The following is a 19,021-nucleotide window of genomic DNA, read 5'->3' on the forward strand; positions in this document are numbered from 1 at the left end:
AGCCAAGAGTTTAATTCTCAGGAAGCCGTAGAAACTTTACTGAAGAAGAGATAGTTGATAGATCATTGCATTTATGAAAAGGGATAAGATGCAGCTTAACACATTGACTGCCATGGAGATGCCAGCGACCAAAACAGACGCTTGGGCACGACACTGTGTGCCTGCCAATGCTCGCAGCATGACCTTGCACCTGGTACTGTGGCATGGTCCGCCCTGGCAGTGAGACAGCCACCACTGTGCAACAACAAAACTGTCAACAATTTTCTTTGAATTTTTTTTCTTTTTTTATAGAATAAGTTTCTCTACTGGATTTTTATGACCTAAAAGTTACATAACCCGAAAAGGAAAAAAATGCTGTTCTGGCCAAAAGATACAAAAATTTGCTCAGTAACATAAAAAATATGACCTAACAATGTCAAAATAAGATAAAATTTCTGTCTTAAAATAAATTACTGTATCAATTCATGAAAATGAACTATATATTTAATAACAAAGTGCAAATGAAAATCAAACTTAACTATGAAATGTAATTTTTTTTATTAACTTTACCAGAATGTAGTTAGCTTGTTATTATTATTATTATTATTATTATTATTTGTTTTTCTTCAGTTTGTGGCCTCTGATTTGCAGTATACAATGAACAATTTGTGAAAATTTTTGAATAAAAAAGATTTCTTTTTTTACTTCAAAAAATTTCTTTCTGCTTCATCTGACGCAGTAGGAGCATATTTAAAATGGACAATATCATTTAAATCTAAATGATTAAGAAAGAACTTTTCACCCAACAAAATCGTTGAAATGGAACACAGTGTGTGATACCATTCACTATTTTTCTAACTGCTTTTTCCATTTTCTTTCACACTTCCATTTTTTCACTTCTAATTTATTCACTTCCCCCCCTCCACTTCTTCTGTCTGCTTTGCGGGTGGTACTTCTGATTGCTCCAAAGTAGTTATAACAGCAGGAATAAATCCAAAATTTGATTTTATATATGAAAGTTTGCTTGAAATTACAGCATTAGACATTTACTCTGGGGCTAGTCCTATTGAAGCAGCTTCTCTGCTGCCAAATGAAGCAGTTATCCATTTTCACAATAATAGTTATAGGCATCATTCCACGACCACCATCTTGTCAAAGTGAAAGGTGGTGGTAAGGAAATTTCCAGAGCTAATAACTTAAGTTCTGCAACACATGAAAGGGCTTTCAAAAATACCTTTTCAACACACCAAATAAATTTCTCAGTTTAACTGAACTTACTATGAATTTCTGCAACTCTGTGTAAGGTGCGAGCTAAATCAGTCACATGCAGTGTTTTACTGTATTTTGCTTTTAATTAATCAGCAGTCAATATGAAGAGGAACACATTATGATGCTTCACCCCTTCAGGCCTAATGGCACCCATAGATCTGTCGAACAATTTACTAATGGTGGGAGAATTTAGTTTTTTGTGAATGTTCATAGCTTATAAGAAACTTTTTGCCTGAATCATCTTTCAAAGTTCCCACAGTGACATTTGCAATATATCTTTCCATAGAGTCTGTGGTTTTATCAGTTGACATACATATAATGTTTTTTATTTGCAACCTTTGGTCTGTTTTTTTTTAGATTCAGCTGACATAGCCCTTTCTTGATGTAGAAGAATCAGGAGGAGATTTGACTGTGTATTCTTCTAAGAATACGTGAAATTTTGGATGGTACAGTTTACTTAAAGGAATATCAACACAACAAAAAGCTGTACAAAGTTCTTCTCAGGATTCCCATGCGAGCTTTTGCTGTAGTGTTTTTCCACTTTCAATCTGCTTCTGAGTTTCTCTGTTGCCATATGCAGCTGAACGTTAATTTACTTCTCTGCAGTTGCTGTTGCCTCGTGCTTTACAATACGGAAGTTTACCATCACTCAAAAATGTTTTCTCATGATATTAAGACATGAAGTTTTATAATTTACTTCAATACCTTGCTTCATGTTAGTGAGTTATCTCGCTTCATGTTAGTGAGTTATCTCGATATTGTGAGAAAGTATTTTTGAGTGATGGTAAAATACTGTATTGTAAACAGTGTGAGACAAGAATAACTGCAGAGAAGTAAATTAACATTCAGCAGCATATGGAAACAGAAAAACTAAAAAGTGGATTACAGCAGATTGAAAATGGAAAAATCCAACAGCAAAAGCTACTATGGGAAGCTCACCAATCCTATTCACCATTCTGTGAAGAGCTTTGTTCACCTTTCTGTTGCACTGACATTCCTTTAAGTAAACTGAACCATTTTTTCTTAACTATATTGCATGTACTTCAGACTTTTAAGACTGAATATCACAGTGAGACACTTGTCAGCAGTTCAGAGTTCAAAATGACATAAGCAACAATCTGCTTATAGAGTAACAGTTTTTAGTCATCAGTCTTCTGGTTGGTTTGATGCGGCCTGCCGTGAATTCCTCTCCTGTGACAGCTTCTTCATCCCAGAGTAGCACTTGCAACGTATACGTCTTCAATTATTTGCTGGATGTATTCCAGTCTCAGTCTTCCTCTGCAGTTTTTGCCTTCTACACCTCCTCCTAGTACCATGGAAGTCATTCCCTGATGTCTTAACAGATGTCCTATCATCCTATCCCTTCTCCTTGTCAGTGTTTTCCACATATTCATTTCCTCTCCGATCCTCCACAGAACCTCCCCATTCGTCACCTTATCAGTCCACCTAATTTCCAACATTCATGTATAGTGCCACATCTAAAATGCCTCGATTTTCTTCTGTTCCAGTTTTCCCATGCCTGTTTCACTACCATTCAATGCTGTGCTCCAAACGTACATTCTCAGACATTTCTTCCTCAGATTAAGGCCTATGTAACAGTAGGCTACAAAAATCTCACCATTGCATAAAAATGAAGATCTTTATTGTGAATTCAAACAAAATGTGGAGGAAGATAGTTATTTGCCATGTTCCAGGAAACAAGTTTAAATGTAGAATTCTGTGAAATGTAACACAGGTGAAAGAGACTGCAAGATAAAAGTTCTTTACTTCTTGAAAAAAGTGAAAATATAACAAATATGACAGTTTAAGTTTAAAATATGCTCTGTCAGAGAGAAATATATGCATAAATATGATGTAACAAATTACAGTAATTCGTTTGCTTTTTTCATAACAAGCATTTATACATATTTATATAATATGTCAGTCTTTTTGAAAAATATGTGCCCTATCATAAAAATCCTAGCCCTATTCATCATTATTCAGAAATCATTGCAGCTAATTCAGTCAGCTGACTTTTATGTGGTAACTCTCATACAAATACAGTTGAAAGTATACCCTCTGTGCAAGATGGATTGTAAACCTTATTTTGATATGTTGCGAATTTTGTAATTAACTTTACTGCACTTTTTTCATTTGTCTGTTGTATGTTTAGACATGATTTTGGTGGTGGCATAGTTAAGTGTTATGCAAGTTTTGGATTCCTAATGTAGGATGGTGTTTATCACCAAGTGTTCTACACTTAAATAACTTCAGCCATTGTGTTTTTATTAATAGCATCTGTCTGTGAGACTGGGATAAACTGTGGTGGACAGTCTGGCTTGATACCAAGTGAACCACAACTACAAGAGAGTTCTATGTTTGAGGAAGTACCAGAGGACATTGTAAGTTCCATTCAATATTCTACTTACTAACATGTTGGAAGTATGTATCTGTTTTGTTGAATTTTTGTATTGTTTTTCATATATTTCAAGATAGCTAATTTTGTTGAATTTAAGAGGTTAGACATCTCAAAACAATAAAATCCTGTTCAGTACACAGAAAGTAAGCAATGGTATTTACTTTTCTGACGTAGTTTATCATGTATTTATAATGTTCTGCACAATGTCTTGAATTTATTTTTGTTGTTATGAAAAGTTATTATTTGTAATGCTTTGTACGGTATAGATGATTGAGTCCTTGCTGTCACTTTTGTCAGTAATGAGCAACTGAAGGTGAAAAGATGCCTTTCATTCACTGCATAGAACCACTCTTATGTTGTCATTGGAAATAATGACACACAATGCACTAGTAAAAATGCCTAGTTTTTCAAAACTTACGTTTTCACAAAGAAGAAATATAACCAGCACAGTCCTATTCCACATTTTAACCTAACCAGACAAAATTGTAATTCTGATTCTGCTTTTATTGCTGTAACTGTATGAGTATGTCTTCAGGTGATAGTTTATAAGCAGAATGTTTCCAGCTGATCTGCTGCCTTTTCCTGGGGTCTATGGTTTAACTTCATGCAGCACATCAATATCATTTTGTGTGTTGTGTAGAAGTGAAGGAGCATTTTGTAATTTGTTACATAACATTTCAGTTTAATTATGCAAAACATTTAAGTGAATATCATCTTTATGCATGACTTCAGCCTTTGTAGGAGCACAATAGACCGGTACATGTTCCTTTATCTTGTGTCTTGCAGGTAATCTGTGTGAGTTGGGTATCGTTTATATCCACCCTCAGCAACTCCTCCTCCTCCTCCTCCTCCTCCTTTCCCTCCCCCCTATCCCTCCCCCCTCTCCCTCCTCCCCTCACCCTCCCCCTCCCCCTCCTTCCCCCTCTTCCTTTAGCAAGGTGTGACAAGTCACTGCTTAATTGTTTGTTATTATTGACCGGAAAATTATGGGGCAAACCATTAAAGGAGGGAATATAAGAAACAAGTAAACAGTGTAGGATTATTGTGCATTTGCACTTCAAAAACCCCTGCCGAAACTGTTGTTATCTTCATCTCAATTCATTAAGTGCGACATATTTTAAAGATAACTCTGGAAAGTAACCCAGAGTTGACTGATATGAATGAAGTAATCATACTCTGGTTCAGTTTACCATTTTATTACAAAAAATATTTAACTTTCTGGTAAACACCTTCCAAAACAAATATGATGCTGCTCATAATTTTCAAACTTCTATTCAGCTGTACAGAAATTGAAGATCTTGTTTCATGAAATTTAGTATTTTGCAATGCACTTCTGTAATATTATGGGAACAAAGCAACAGAATAACTGCTTTGAGAGGTTGTTTCATAACTTTAGAGCCCAGTCCAGTTTGACTTAACTGTCCTGACATGAATAATCCCCACATTCAAGAAATGCTTACATAAGGAGGAAGTGAACATGAAAATAATGTTAATCCATTTGAGTTGCAGTGTTATAAATAAAAATGTTATGTTTTATGTAATGTTCAGACTATGATGAAAAAACAATATTTTCAAAAATTGGAAAAAAATGTTATATTGTGCTTAGAATATGATGACAGAAGATTAAAGCTTATGGTTATACATAAAGTGAATACATACAGAGGAAGAATGATTTGATCGCTGTTAAGGTATGCTGCTACCAATGCTAAAAGCTGGGTTCAGTCCTGTGCTGGACTTAGAATATTTTCCAAAATTTAATGTCCTTTGACTTCTGGGAATTCTTTGTTTGTGGGAGAAAATAAGCAGCACTGTGGTTAAACTGTAGGGTCCCATATGACTGACTGAGACAGTTAGCTGTTGGATCAGAGGAAGGCACAAGCCTTACACTTCCATTATGGAAATGCTTAGCAAAGCACAGTAAAGTTGAAACTAATCTTCCACTCTACAACAATTATACCTGTATTGAAAAAATTTATGGTGGTTAAATATTTTTTTGTATTATATTTATTTATCACACTCCAAATAAACAGCAAACCAGTATAATCTAACATTTATGACATAATTTCATGCTTATAGTGAGCCCAATGTTCAGCAGCCGGAATGGCGCAGTCCTCCACGTCACAAGGTTCTCTCAGATGACTACAAACCAACAAGTGTTCTGTGTCCTTTCTTGTTCCACACACTGCCCATCATCACTGATACCCCTCATCTTTAAATTAGTCTTGCCAATTGTTGCACCTATTCTCTATCTGTTGAGGGTTTTCCAGGTCCCATATTGGAGATGGCAGTCTCATGGTACCTTCTCATTGCTGTCCAAACTTCTACAAGAGATTTTGTTCTCCACAGCTCAATTTGGCAGGCTTCTGCTGAATTTGGTATTGGTGCTTTTGTAAAGAGGAAGCTTTTTCTGATTTTCAGCCATGAATGGATAAGTGTCATTTCCAAGCAATGGGTGCCTTGGATCTGTTTCTTGCTTCTTTTCAATCTCTGCTGCTACCTGTCTTATATCCAGAAGTGCTCCTCTCAAAAGTGGAAATCCACATAGTGTTTGCAGATGAGATTGTTTGTTTATGAAGAACTATGACTTTAATACTTCTGACCTTCTTTTTCTCCTGCGGGTTTTTCTGCTACTGCCAATATTAGACAGTATATTTGTCTTTCCTAGTCCACATTTCTGTAAAAAAAGCTTGTTATGCAGTACCAACTTGTACATAGGGAGTTTGAAAACTGTAACAATTCACAAATGTTAAATTTGATTTGATTGCAAATACCAACTGTGCTTTACATGGTATTATCATAATTTGCATTTAATTTTCCTTTAGAACATTTGCACTATAGACAACACATGCGTGTAAGTCACATCCTACACAGAAACTGGATTTGATTACTTGCACAGCGTCTACATGAACAGTGTATGTAAAAAAATGATTTTTATTGAATGCCCGACCAAGTTGACATTTTTAAAAGGTTTCTGCTGTACTAATCTGCACTAAAGTGCCAAAGAAACTGGTATAGGCATGCATATTCAAATTCAGAGATATATAAATAGGCAGAATGCGGTGCTGTGCTCAGCAACACCTATATAAGTGTCTGTTGCAGTTGTTAGATCGGTTACTGCTGCTACGATGGTAGGTTATTAAGATTTAAATGAGTTTGAACGTGGTGTTACAGTCGGCACATGAGCGATGGGGGACAGCATCTCCAAGGTAGTGATGAAGTGGGGATTTTCCAACACTACCATTTCATGAGTGTACCGTGAATATCAGGAATCCGCTAAAACATCGAATCTCAGACATTGCTGCGACCGAAAAAAGATCCTGCAAGAACGGGACCAATGACAACTGAAGAGAATCATTCTACATGACAGAAGTGCGACCCTTCTGCAAATTGCTGCAGATTTCAATGCAGGCCCATCAACAAGTGTCAGTGTGTGAACCATTCTATGAAACATCATTGATATGGCCTTTCGGAGCTGAAGGCCCACTTGTGTACCCTTGATGACCGCACGACACAAAGCTTTACGCCTAGCCTGGGCCTGTCAACACTGACATTGGGCTGTCCATGACTGGAAACATGTTGACTGGTCGGACAAGTCTCATTTCAAATTGTATCAAGTGGATGGACATGTATAGGTATGGAGACAACCTCATGAATCCATAGAACCTGCATGGCAACAGGGAGCTGTTTAAGCTGGTGGAGGCTCTGTAATGATGTGGGGCATGTGCAGTTGAAGTGATATGGGACCCCTGATACATCTAGATATGACTCTGACAGGTGAAACGTACGTAAGCATCCTGTCTGATCACCTGCATTCATTCATGTCCGCTGTTGGTTCCGATGAACATGGGCAATTCCAGCAGCACAATGTGACACCCCCACATGTCCAGAAATGCTACAGAGTGGTTCCAGGAACACTTGTATGAGTTTAAACACTTCCACTGGCCATCAAACTCCCCAGACATGAACATTATTGAGCATACGTGGGGTGCCTTGCAACTTGCTGTTCAGAAGAGATCTCCACCCCCTTGTACTCTTACCGATTTATGGATAGCCCTGCAGGATTCATGGCGTTAGTTGTCTCCAGCACTGCTTCAGACAGTAGCAGAGTCCATGCCACGTCGTGTTGCTGCACTTCTGCTTTCTCGCGTGGGCCCTACACAATATTAGGCAGGTGTACCAGTTTCTTTGGCTCTTCAGTGTAATATGCACCTTTTTAAAATTCTGTTTGTCAAAAATGTTGAACCAAATGACAGTTTTATGCATCATTGCTAGGAACCTGAAAAATTTGCTTTTGCAAATAGAAGCAAATTTGCCTCAGAATTTGAAAATGCAAAATTACCTAATAAATGAGTTCCATAGCAAATTGTACCAAGATGAACAATTTTATCAAAGGTAGTTTCAAACAGCTTTATTTTCTGCATATAAATATTAAAAACATAACCAATTTTTGGTTACTTATATTGCACAACATCTGGTGAAGCTCTGTTTGCAAAGATAATGTATCTAAGAACAAGGTTGCAAAATAAAAAGGGCATGTACGCTTGACTAAAAAGACATCACTGTGCTTCTGTGCATACATTACACTCTGGTGCCAAATCAGTTGTGTGTGGTTGAATGGTTTCTTTAAGATACAAGCTATGTATGACAATGTAGGACTCAACTATGGGACCCTGGCACCTTGTGTGTTATGCAGACACTTTAATGAAACAATTTTAGATGGCAGGAGTTTCGAATTAGGATTGTGTAAGATACCACTAGAGGTTGGGTCTGAACAATCTTGTTTATGACATTAACAACCTCAGAGAGCAGTTACTCGATAGCTATTATTGAATGCTTTCTGTAGTCAGCTCTGTTATCTGTTGTGTATTGCTTGTTGTTTTCTTTTTTTTTTTGTATGAAATGATTGACGACATTAATTCTGGTTCAGAATGGCGTTTGATTACAGCTCTCACAACACAAAAGGATCCCTACGGTCATGACCATTTTGCAGAAACACAAAACATTGGTGTAGTATGGCTATCTTCTACACTGCAAAAGGGAGGTGGGAGGAGGGGGGCGGGGGGCTGGTTTGCCCACACCACTCCTCAGATGGTGTTAAGTTCTCATTCATTTTTGTTCACAGCCAACTTCCATGTTATAGTTGCTGCACTATTGATTGTAAAACACCTCTAATAAACATATTTTGACCACACTGAGAGTCTTTCTGTAATGTGTGAGTAGAGCTATTTTCAGTTTCATTGCTATTCTAAGTACCTTGTCAGCTCTACATGTAGCGTTACCAAATATGGATTGTTTGTCTATGAATGCCCATGAAAAGGCTCTGCAATATACTAATCATACCTTACATGCCACAGATTCGGAATGATTATTCTACAGATTCTGTAATTATCAGTTGGGGTCGAAAAAGAAAAATAATGTGTAGAAACACCATAAATCAAAGAACAGCTCCATTCAGTGATGGAAAAACGCCGCTGCTTCTTAACAGAAACAGTGATTACTTCAAATCTTACATAGAGTCAAAAAAAGAAAACAAGCAAAGGCAATTTCAGAAAATAAAGTTAAAGGTTTTGAAAAATCAAACATTACTTTCAAAAAGCTCTTAGTATTTTTAAATTGTCGCACCAAAATAACTGGTATCAAAGCAAGTGACCATGGGATAAAAAAGCAACCAAAATCAGTGAACAGTGGAGAGGCCACTGGGTCTAATGTGATTGCAGTATGTTGCTACATAGAGTATGTGAAAGAATTTGCTTCTTTTCTAGCAGCAGTTTACTGTAGGTTGCAGGAGGATCAGTGTGTTCTTAGTGATTTGAATAAGGTGCAGGCCATTCCCGTTTCCAAGAAGGGTAATGAAACAGACACACAAAACTACATCTGTGACATCAGTAGACTTTTGAAACATTTTTGCTAATGTATTATGACATTTCTGGACACCTAAAACCTACTTTGAAAGAATCAACATGTTTCTGAACACAGTGATCGTGTAAAACCCACTCCGTGCGGTTCTTCCACAAGCTCCAGAAACTTGCTGCTTGGCCACAAGCTCCAGAAACTTGCTGCGTGGCCACAAGCTCCAGAAACCAGTAAATACTGCTGCCCAGGTTGATGCTATGTTACGTGATTTCTGGAAGGTATTCGATAGAGTTCAATACTGCTACCTAACCAATAAAATTAGAGCATATGGAATATCAAATTAGCTGTGTGGTTGAAGAATTTCTCGCAAATGGAACACGACATTCTCAGTGGAGGGATATCTTCATATGTGAAGATAACTGAGAGCATACTGCAAGAGATTGTTACAGTGCCATTATTTTTCACAATATATATTGTGTATCAATGATCTAGTGAGTCATGTTGGACGTTCTAGAAGCTTTTCGAGGATGGCGCTGTTTTATATAGGGAAATCGCAGTGCTATAAAATTCCACCAAAATGCACAAAAAATTGCAGAGGATCATCACTTGGTGCAGGGATTGGAAGTTAACCCTCAACATAAAGAAATGTGATATATTGCACATAAACAAGCACAAAGACCCAGTATTGTATGATTACATAATTGTAGAACAGTTGCTGGAAGCAGTCACACCCATAAAATATCGGAATATGTGTACAGAGCAATTTAAAGTGGAATGACTACATAATAGCAATGCTTTGTAAGGCAAATGCCAGACTGAGATTAATTGAAAGAATTTTCAGGAAGTGTTGTCCATTCACAGAGGAGGTAGTTTACAAAACCCTCATTTGAACAGAAACTGAATATTGCTCTTCAGTGTGGTATCCATACTGGTAGGATTGACAGAGGGAAGAGAGAAGATCCAAAGAAGAGTAGTGTGTTTTGTCACAAGTTAATTTACTAAGCGTCACAGGAATGTTCAGTCAACACTTGGGGCAGATGCTGTAAGAGAGGGATTCTGCATCACAGTGGGGTTTACTTTTCTAGAAGGATCTACCAATATATATTGTATTCTTATACGTATGTCCTGAGAGAACACCCTGAATGTCAAGTTGAAGATATTAGAGATTAGCATTACTCTTCTCAGTGTCCGCTCTTCTTTCCTGTGCTTATTCACCACCTTCCAAACAGCATCTACTCCCGAGCCTGACTGTATCAACGACCGTCTGCGCTGAACACAGACTTCATGACTATGTGGATTATTGATACAGAATCTAATGACCCAGATTCTTTCCTCCGATAGTTACTTACATTTATTCCTATTGATCCTACTTCATCCCTCATTGTAATGTACTTCAGAGTTTTGTTTTCCACACCTACCTGTGCCCATGAACTTTTGGTCCTTGACCTAACCCAGCTCCCCTCCCTCTCTCCTTCACACATATTTGTGCATGGTTTTAGGCAGTTTCATGTATTTTTGCAAATTTTTATGGATTTTTGCATATTTTTTTGTATCTGTGCATATTTTTGCATATCTGTGTGTGTTTTTGCATGTCTTTATGTATTTTTTACGCATCTCTATGCGTCTTTTTGCTTATCCAGCTCCTCTCTGAATCAACAACACCTATTTTGCACATTTGTGCATCATTCCCCTTTCTTTTGCATCATTCTCATTTCCTTTGCACCATTCCTGCCACAATAGACCCTTGCTCTATCTTTCTCCACCAGTTTAGAAAAGTATCCCTTTCCCTTATGAAAACCATTCCCACATCCTCTTTCTCAAATACTGCCCAAACGATGCAATCCCCCAAACGACGTAACTGTAAGGATTCCTTTCTGTGGATCCCACACTTCCTTTCACAATGACCTACAATTTTTTTTAGATTCCGCCAATCCCTGGCCCTCACAAACCTGGTATTGCAAACACACATCTCCATGTGGCACAGTCAAACCAGGGCCACCTCTGCTGCTCCTTCCATAAGATGCTACTACTCTGCAATCTGTACTCCTTGTGCCACATCTCTGAAATTGAATCCCTTGTTCTCCAGCACCTGAAGGAGCATTCCAGATAACATCTCCATCCTGCTGATGTTCTACCTTTTCAACCTGCCACATCCCCCCAAACTCCCTACCAACTGTCCACCAAATCCAGAGCCAAAACATCCCCATAACACTGTTTGTTAACCTTTCCACCAAAACCCTCAGCTCCACAGAAGTTTCTGTCCTCACCTTTAGCCATACACCCAAATTTAACCATGCTGGACTTCTCAAAGACCTACTTTCCTTCTCCCAATCACTGCAATGGAAGCACTTCTTTGCTACCAGTCCTTCCAACCAAAACCACCCTAATTCCAACATTTGAATTCTGCCTCTTCCAGTTTGTACCACCATCCAACACTGATCCTCTTCCCCACCTAACCACAAACTAGTCACCTTCCAGGAATTTTTTACCTCGAACTTAGCTTCACCATCCACCAACCACCAACAGCACATGCATTTTGCTAGCTGTCATCCCTTTCACACGAAAAGCCTGACTACTCAGGGATAGCTTATCTGCAGTGACAAAAATTACCTTGCTCAGTGTGTTGTGGGTCTTACCCAGGCCCTTACAGACAGGCCCTGTCCCCCAGACCTAGTCCACAAACAGATCTCCTCTGCAGTTTGCCCTTACGACCGCAATCCTCCTGCCACCCCCAAAAACCAGGCACAAAGGAGTGTCCCCTTTGTCACCCAGTACCACCACGGATTGGAACAATTGAACCACATCCTTCACCAGGGCTTTAATTACCTATCATCGTGCCCTGAAATGAGGGACATCCTACCCAAGATACTTCCCATCCCTCCTAAAGCGGAGTTCCATCACCTATCCAACCACCACAACATCCTTGTCCATCCCTGTGCCACTCACAATCCCAACCCCTTGCCATAAGAATAATATCACTGTGGAAGACCCAGGTGCAAAACCTGCCCAATCCACCCACACAGCACTTCCTATTCCAGTCCTGTCCCAAGTTTATCGTACCCATCAGGAGCTAGGCCACCTGTGAAAGCAGCCATGTCATTTACTAGCTCTGCTGCAGTCACTCCACCGCTTTTTATATTGGTCTGACTACCAACCAGCTATCCCCAAGGATTAACAGCTACCGCCAAACTGTGGCCAAGAGCAAAGTAGACCACCCTGTGGCACAACATGCAGCTGAACATAACACACTTGATTTCAGTGGATGCTTCACTACCCGAGCCATCTGGATCCTTCCCTCCACCAGCAGCTTTTCTGAACTATGCAGATGGGAGTTATCCTTACAACTCATTCTCCGCTCTCATAATTATCCCGGCCTCAGCCTATGGTAGTATACTGTCCCCACACCCTCCACCCAAGTTTCCACCCCCTTTGTCCTATCATCTCCTTCCCATTCTCTTCTCCCATCCTGTTTATTTGCAGCCCTCTGCCAATGCATCCGCCTGTCTTTCCCCACTCCTCTCCTTTTTTGGTTCCCTTTTTCCCCTACCTTCTGCCTCACAATCTCCTGACCTCTGGTCCCTGCGCACTTCACCAGAGAGTATTCGTCTCTCACTCCACCCATACACCGCTATCCTCCCCCCTCCTGATTGCTGCTTGCATCCCACGTGATGTTGCATTCTGGCCTGAGATGCTGGAGTTGACAGTCATGTGTGCGTGTGGTGTGCTTGCTTGTGTGTGTGTGTGTGTGTGTGTGTGTGTGTGTGTGTGTGTGTGTGTGTGTGCGCGCGCGCGTGTGTGTGTGTCTTTACTGATTAAGGCTGCTGTTGCCAAAAGCTATATTTGAGTATCTTTTAATTGTGCCTATCTGCAGCTTGTCTTCTTTACAGTAAGTAGCAGTCTATCTTTTCAGACATCACACTAGGGATCGCATGACCAGCAGTCATTCTTTCTGCAAACCATTCACAACTGGAACAGAAATGGGGCAGTGGCAGTGGGACACAAAACACCATCGCCAGACTCTGTAAGGTGGCTTGCAGAATATAGATGTAGATTATGGGGAATAAAAAATATTTGTTCTCTTTTGTTAGTATTTTATCTCCAATCACCACACACACACACACACACACACACACACACACACACACACACACACACTTGTCCCCTTCACCTACTTAAATTAATCAGTAACATAAGCCATTGTTCAGACATATCAAAGATATGTATATTTATTATGAAGCATAACCTTGCTGAATAAAGTGTATGTAAAGGAGCAGTCTTCAACTAAAAATACAGCAAATAAGAACAGAAAAAATTTTTACTTATCAAGCAGCAGACTTGTTTAAACAGGCATTGTTCATGTCACTATGGGGTAGGGGAAGTAGACACAAAAAGACTAGTGTGTTCAACACTTTCTTTATGTACTTTTAATTTTAATGCTCTTAGTTGCAGGTAACAGTTATTAATTTAATCCTGGATTTTTTTTATGTTGCAGCACAATAGTGATGGAACTGGAAAGCTTTATGATGCATTATCAGATAATGCTTTATATATGATGATAACAGCAGCTGTCACTGGTTGTGTTTTGGCTTTCACTGTTATGGTATCACATTTTTTGGTAAGAATCATTGTTCTTAAGCACATAACAGTAAACAAAGATATTATTTAACTTGAAATATTGCTTTCAATAGTTGATGTAGTCTGACGCTAATGAATAAAAACAATAAACTTCTGAAACACAAGTTTTGATTGGTTTTCAGAAAAAGAGAAATCAACCATATGTCATGAAAATGGTTAACCATTGCAAAATTCTGGAAGAGAATTAAGCCACTGTAATTTCCACAAAGCAAATAATTAATTTCATAAAGATAGATTCCCTACTGCCTTCCAGATACTCGAAACAGCAGTGTTTTTCTTTTTTGTCTGATTCTCTCAATGCAGTTCTTGTGTAACATATTTGTAGGTAGCTTTCTTGGTTTATCAGGACTACAAGTGGTTACTAGTTCAGTACAGATTCAGTGAGAACTTCCTTGTCAGCATTGAATGTACTTAGAAGCAATAATCCGTCATTTCAGTTCATTCTGCCTGTCATTTTACACACACCAATTATCCTCATTTCTGTTGACTTATCTGATCCTTCTGGTCCTGTTTACATCTGTATTCATGTAAAAGCAAACAGTGCCACCTTCTTTTGATAGTTATTCAGCACTAACTCTGCCTCACGTTCTGTGTCTCTGTTCTTCAACTTCAGTCCAACTGTTTTAGGCTTGTATTCTATTAGAGCTTTCTGTTGTTCAGAGAAATGTGGATAGGTTCTCGAATCAATGTTATCCGACTCACTATTCTGCGTGACTTCAAATTGTCCTGTGGTGCCTCCTTTGTATAAACTTATTTTCTGTATTTAAATTTCTCTTTATGTAGTCTTTTAGTGACTTGCCTTTTTTCTTTCTTTCTTTCTAGTTTATATACATTTTCTTCATCTCCTCCACTCTCGTTGTTAAGGACCCTGTTCTGAATGCTGTAGAAACTGTGTACTATCGTTAGCATTACTATGAGGGTTGTGAGGATTTTTCTGCTGGTTAGTAAATTCATGTAGTCTACCCTTTAAGATAAGGTTTATCTATTTACAACTTAATTTAGATTCTAAAAGTGTGTACCTTTAACATTGAAAGCTGACAGCAAATTCTGTTGTATGCAGAAACATTTTTGAACACGATTTGTCTTACCAGTATCTGAAAAGAAAGATAGGTGAACGAAGAAAAATACAGAGGATACAAAAGACCATGAGTCATAAGTAGAGGTGTCTTTGTGGATTAGAAAAATGCTATCCATGTCCTCAAGTTCCATATCTGCATCCACAAGCTTTTGATCCACATTCGCATCCACATCTTATGGATATTAAATTTTGTAAATAATTTTAACATGTCCAGTGCACCACAGCCCTGACACCATTCTAGTGCCTGGTCTGAATTTTCGTCAGCTGAAGTGTGCACGCACCTTTGCAGCTGCTTTGCTCCAAATTAGTGGTGGAAATATTTCATTGTCAGTCACATCAAATTTAAACTCTTTTCTTTCTGCATCTAACGAGGAGAACCATTTGTTGGAAATCCCCTATACTGTGATGAAGCTTAAGATCCCAGGTATCACACCCTTCAACCAGTCACCCTGGTGTGCCTTCATTTGCGTGATAAAAAAAATTCCTATGACAGTTGTTTCTTGTAACTGAATTGGCTTTTTAATTTGTATATAAAAAGTTGTATTTTTTGTGGAGGCCAGTTCTTTGTTATGGTTAATATTTTTTCTTCGTACTGTAGTCAGCATTTTCAAAATTAGTATGAAATTCTTTTATCAGCACTTGTGTGGCTAAATGATAATACTTTTTTTCCAAAATACATGTGTTTGAAAAAGTAATTGATTTTTATACTAAAATATATACTATTGGTATCCATTAGTGTTTCTGTATTGAGATGTATTTGTTGTACTTGTCGATTGCAGTTTGATATTTCATCAATTATGCATCACGTATTCTGTTTAAAAAACAGAAAAGTTCACTTTTTTATTTTATTTATTTATTTTATTTACTTTTTTTTTATTTCAGCAAAAGCCACGGTACATTTCATTAACATCAAATATTTTTAAATTAGAAAAGCAGTTACTGTGCTTAAAAACAGAAAATTCCACTTTGAAAGAAGAACTGCAGAAGAAAGAAGAGGAACTCAGTTCTATACAGACATCCTCATTTGATTCTGATAAAGTGGTCATGCTGTTAAAATCAGAATTGGAGGCATCACAGGTAATTTATACATGCACACATTCATTTCATTCTTAAACACTTTGTATGCAGTTTGTTGCTATTATTCAGAGCATGAATACCGTGGTAACACTGGTGACATAGTGTCAGAATTATTTACCAATATGTTCAGCACTACAGGCAAAGAAATTTTGTAATTCCTTGTTGTCTTATGAAGTATTTGAGCCACTGCACTGAAATTAAGGATTTTAATAAACAATCAGTTTCCTTCTTTAAAAAATCTGATGATTCTGACAATCTTGAAATTATCTGGGACATACCCTATTGTGCTTCCATTAAAAGTAGTACAGATTATAATTGGGGAGTATAAACACCCAGAAAGGAGCTCATGTAGTTAGTCCTTAAACTTGAAAACCCAGGTACTTAGCCCACCAGATTAGGCCTAATCTAGTTTTGATAGAACTATATTAATACTTGAACATGTTTACAGTTATAAAATGTGAGAGGGGCTCCTACAAAAAAGTTTCTCCTTCCTACACAACCAAGATTTTCAAGCATTTTTAGTATACTAAAATCTATTAAGTAATTCAGAAACGATATCTTCTGTTCAGAACAGCAGTAACTCATCAAATAACTATGTTATTGAAGAATAAGAAACTTGAAAACTACACTGGTAAAATTGAGCTACATTCAACGTTTGATTTCAGCGTAAGTGTTGTGATGGGTTGTAATGTAATAGATATAGAGCCAGCACACCTGCATAATGATGAAAACTTAAATGACTCACAAAAGTGTGGTATTTAAAGTAAAAAGACTGATCTCAAGCTGCTAAGACTGATAATACTGTATTACTTTACAATAGGCCTATGTTACATGAGTCCTATAAGGGAGATAGTATTCAACATTAAGGTTGAGCTGCTTCCAGGCAAAAACTGCTAAACAAGTAAGCTTTAGCCCAAAAGGCCTTCTACTGAATTACACACACACACACACACACACACACACACACACACACACACACACACATACACACATGCAAACACATGACTAATGTCACTGGATGACGAGGCCAGACTTAGAGTATGTGCTCGGTAACTAGAGACAGCGGTCTCGTGTGTGTGTGTGTGTGTGTGTGTGTGTGTGTGTGTGTGTGTGTGTGTGTGTGTGTGTGTGTGTGATCTAATTCAGAAGACGGCCTTTTGGCTGAAAGCTTACTTGTATAGCAGTCTTTTTGTTGTACCTGTGTGTGACTCAGCATCTCCACTATATAGTGAGCAGCAATGTATCCTTTTCATAATATTATCATTATGACACCCTGGACTTTCCATTGACAGATATTATTCTCCTTGAAGTATAGCCATTTATTTTAAGTACATTCTGACATTTCCATTGTCTTAAATTCATCCATAGTAACATGGCATGTAAAGGCAGTACTGTCTTTGGAAGATAAGAGAAGGCAGTCTAGACAAGATATTTTCCCTGCAGTCATGACTTAATTGCTCAGGTAATGGTCCAGACTGAAGTCATAGAACCCCAAAATTCCCTTTGGAACAAAAATACAAGATATTAAAGTAGCAAAACTCGCATTGTATACTAAAAACAATGTTTTTCAGAACAGTGTAGCAACTTAACTTTAGTATATCATTTCTCTCGTTTTCATCAAACTGGTTAGCTATGAGGAACATTGGTTCAATGTGAACAAAAAATTCCTTTGATAATTGTGAGTCAGAAGGATATCAAACAACTGTAGAAGTAAACTGTAGTCAAATGTCGACACTAGTGAGAAGTCATTGCAGTCAGTAATTTTTCCTTTACTTAAACACTCTGTATTCTTCATTCAGTACAGGAAACACACCTTGCAGAAAGAATTATTCAAAATCGTAAGGAGTTATCTTGGATATCCTAAACATTCAAGATCAAAGCAAGAAGAGGTCTTTCTGTTTGGTAGCCAGCTGTATTGGAACTGAGGGTTGTGTTTACAACAACCAAAGAAGCTTGTGCAGATAAGCAGTGTACAAACAGTCATATCGCTATGTACATTACCGTTACATTGAAAACTAATGCATATTGGAGGGGAAAAGTTATTATAAGTGACTAAATGCAACCAATAAAGCAAACCATTTAATTATAGTGCATGTCTTCCAAACAAAAATATGGAAAGTAGCAACTAGATTCAAAATTTGCTATCAGCCTGTCTTTGGCTCATGTTTCAAGTATCAGATTATAGTTTAAAGTAAACGACTAAAAATTATCATTATAAAATGGATAAGTATATTTATGGTGCTTAGCTTAACCCAGAAGTGGTTGACATCCATTATGTTAGGAGTTGCAGACATGAGGCTCTCAAAGCTGAGAGTCAGGGTGTGAATACACATGTTGAATTGTCTGGATTGCATCACAAGTTAGGCAGTGCTGGATATCCTCTTTTTAAGATATTTTAAATTGGATTTTGTGTTCATAGTCTTTGGTTGCTCTGAGAGAACTATTTCTTGATTTTAGCTCTTCAGTAGCTATTTCAGTGTCATATAATTGGTTATGTTCAGACATGGAGCATTTCAGTATCTTTTTTGAGGCAGGTGCCTCCTTTCAAATTATTGTTGCAATAATTCTAGGCAGATGGTAGATATTATCTGTGGGAGGTAGTTTCTGACAGCTGGCTATAAGTCTCAAGTTTGAGTACAACATTGACTTGCTTAGCTTGGGCAGATTTCTGACTGACAGGAGACTTACTTACAAGCAGAATAGCGAACTGCCAGTGCTGTTGCTTTTACGAC

General features: G+C 37.9%; 1 protein-coding gene across 3 annotated transcripts in view; it reads left to right on the plus strand.

Annotated features, from left to right (window-relative positions):
- LOC124803093 (melanoma inhibitory activity protein 2) overlaps positions 1-19,021 on the plus strand; it is a 166,598-nt gene that overhangs the window by 31,396 nt on the left and 116,181 nt on the right. For all 3 annotated transcript variants that reach the window (XR_007017204.1, XM_047264245.1, XM_047264246.1), the window contains exons 4-6: positions 3,523-3,629; positions 13,992-14,114; positions 16,095-16,289. Coding sequence is in view for 2 of the 3 variants with exons in the window: in XM_047264245.1 (XP_047120201.1) it covers positions 3,523-3,629; positions 13,992-14,114; positions 16,095-16,289 (425 nt within the window). In the remaining variant the exon portion in view is untranslated. The remainder of the gene's footprint in view (positions 1-3,522; positions 3,630-13,991; positions 14,115-16,094; positions 16,290-19,021) is intronic.

The sequence above is a fragment of the Schistocerca piceifrons genome, chromosome 6, assembly GCF_021461385.2.
Source record: "Schistocerca piceifrons isolate TAMUIC-IGC-003096 chromosome 6, iqSchPice1.1, whole genome shotgun sequence".
NCBI classification, from domain to species: Eukaryota; Metazoa; Arthropoda; class Insecta; order Orthoptera; family Acrididae; genus Schistocerca; species Schistocerca piceifrons.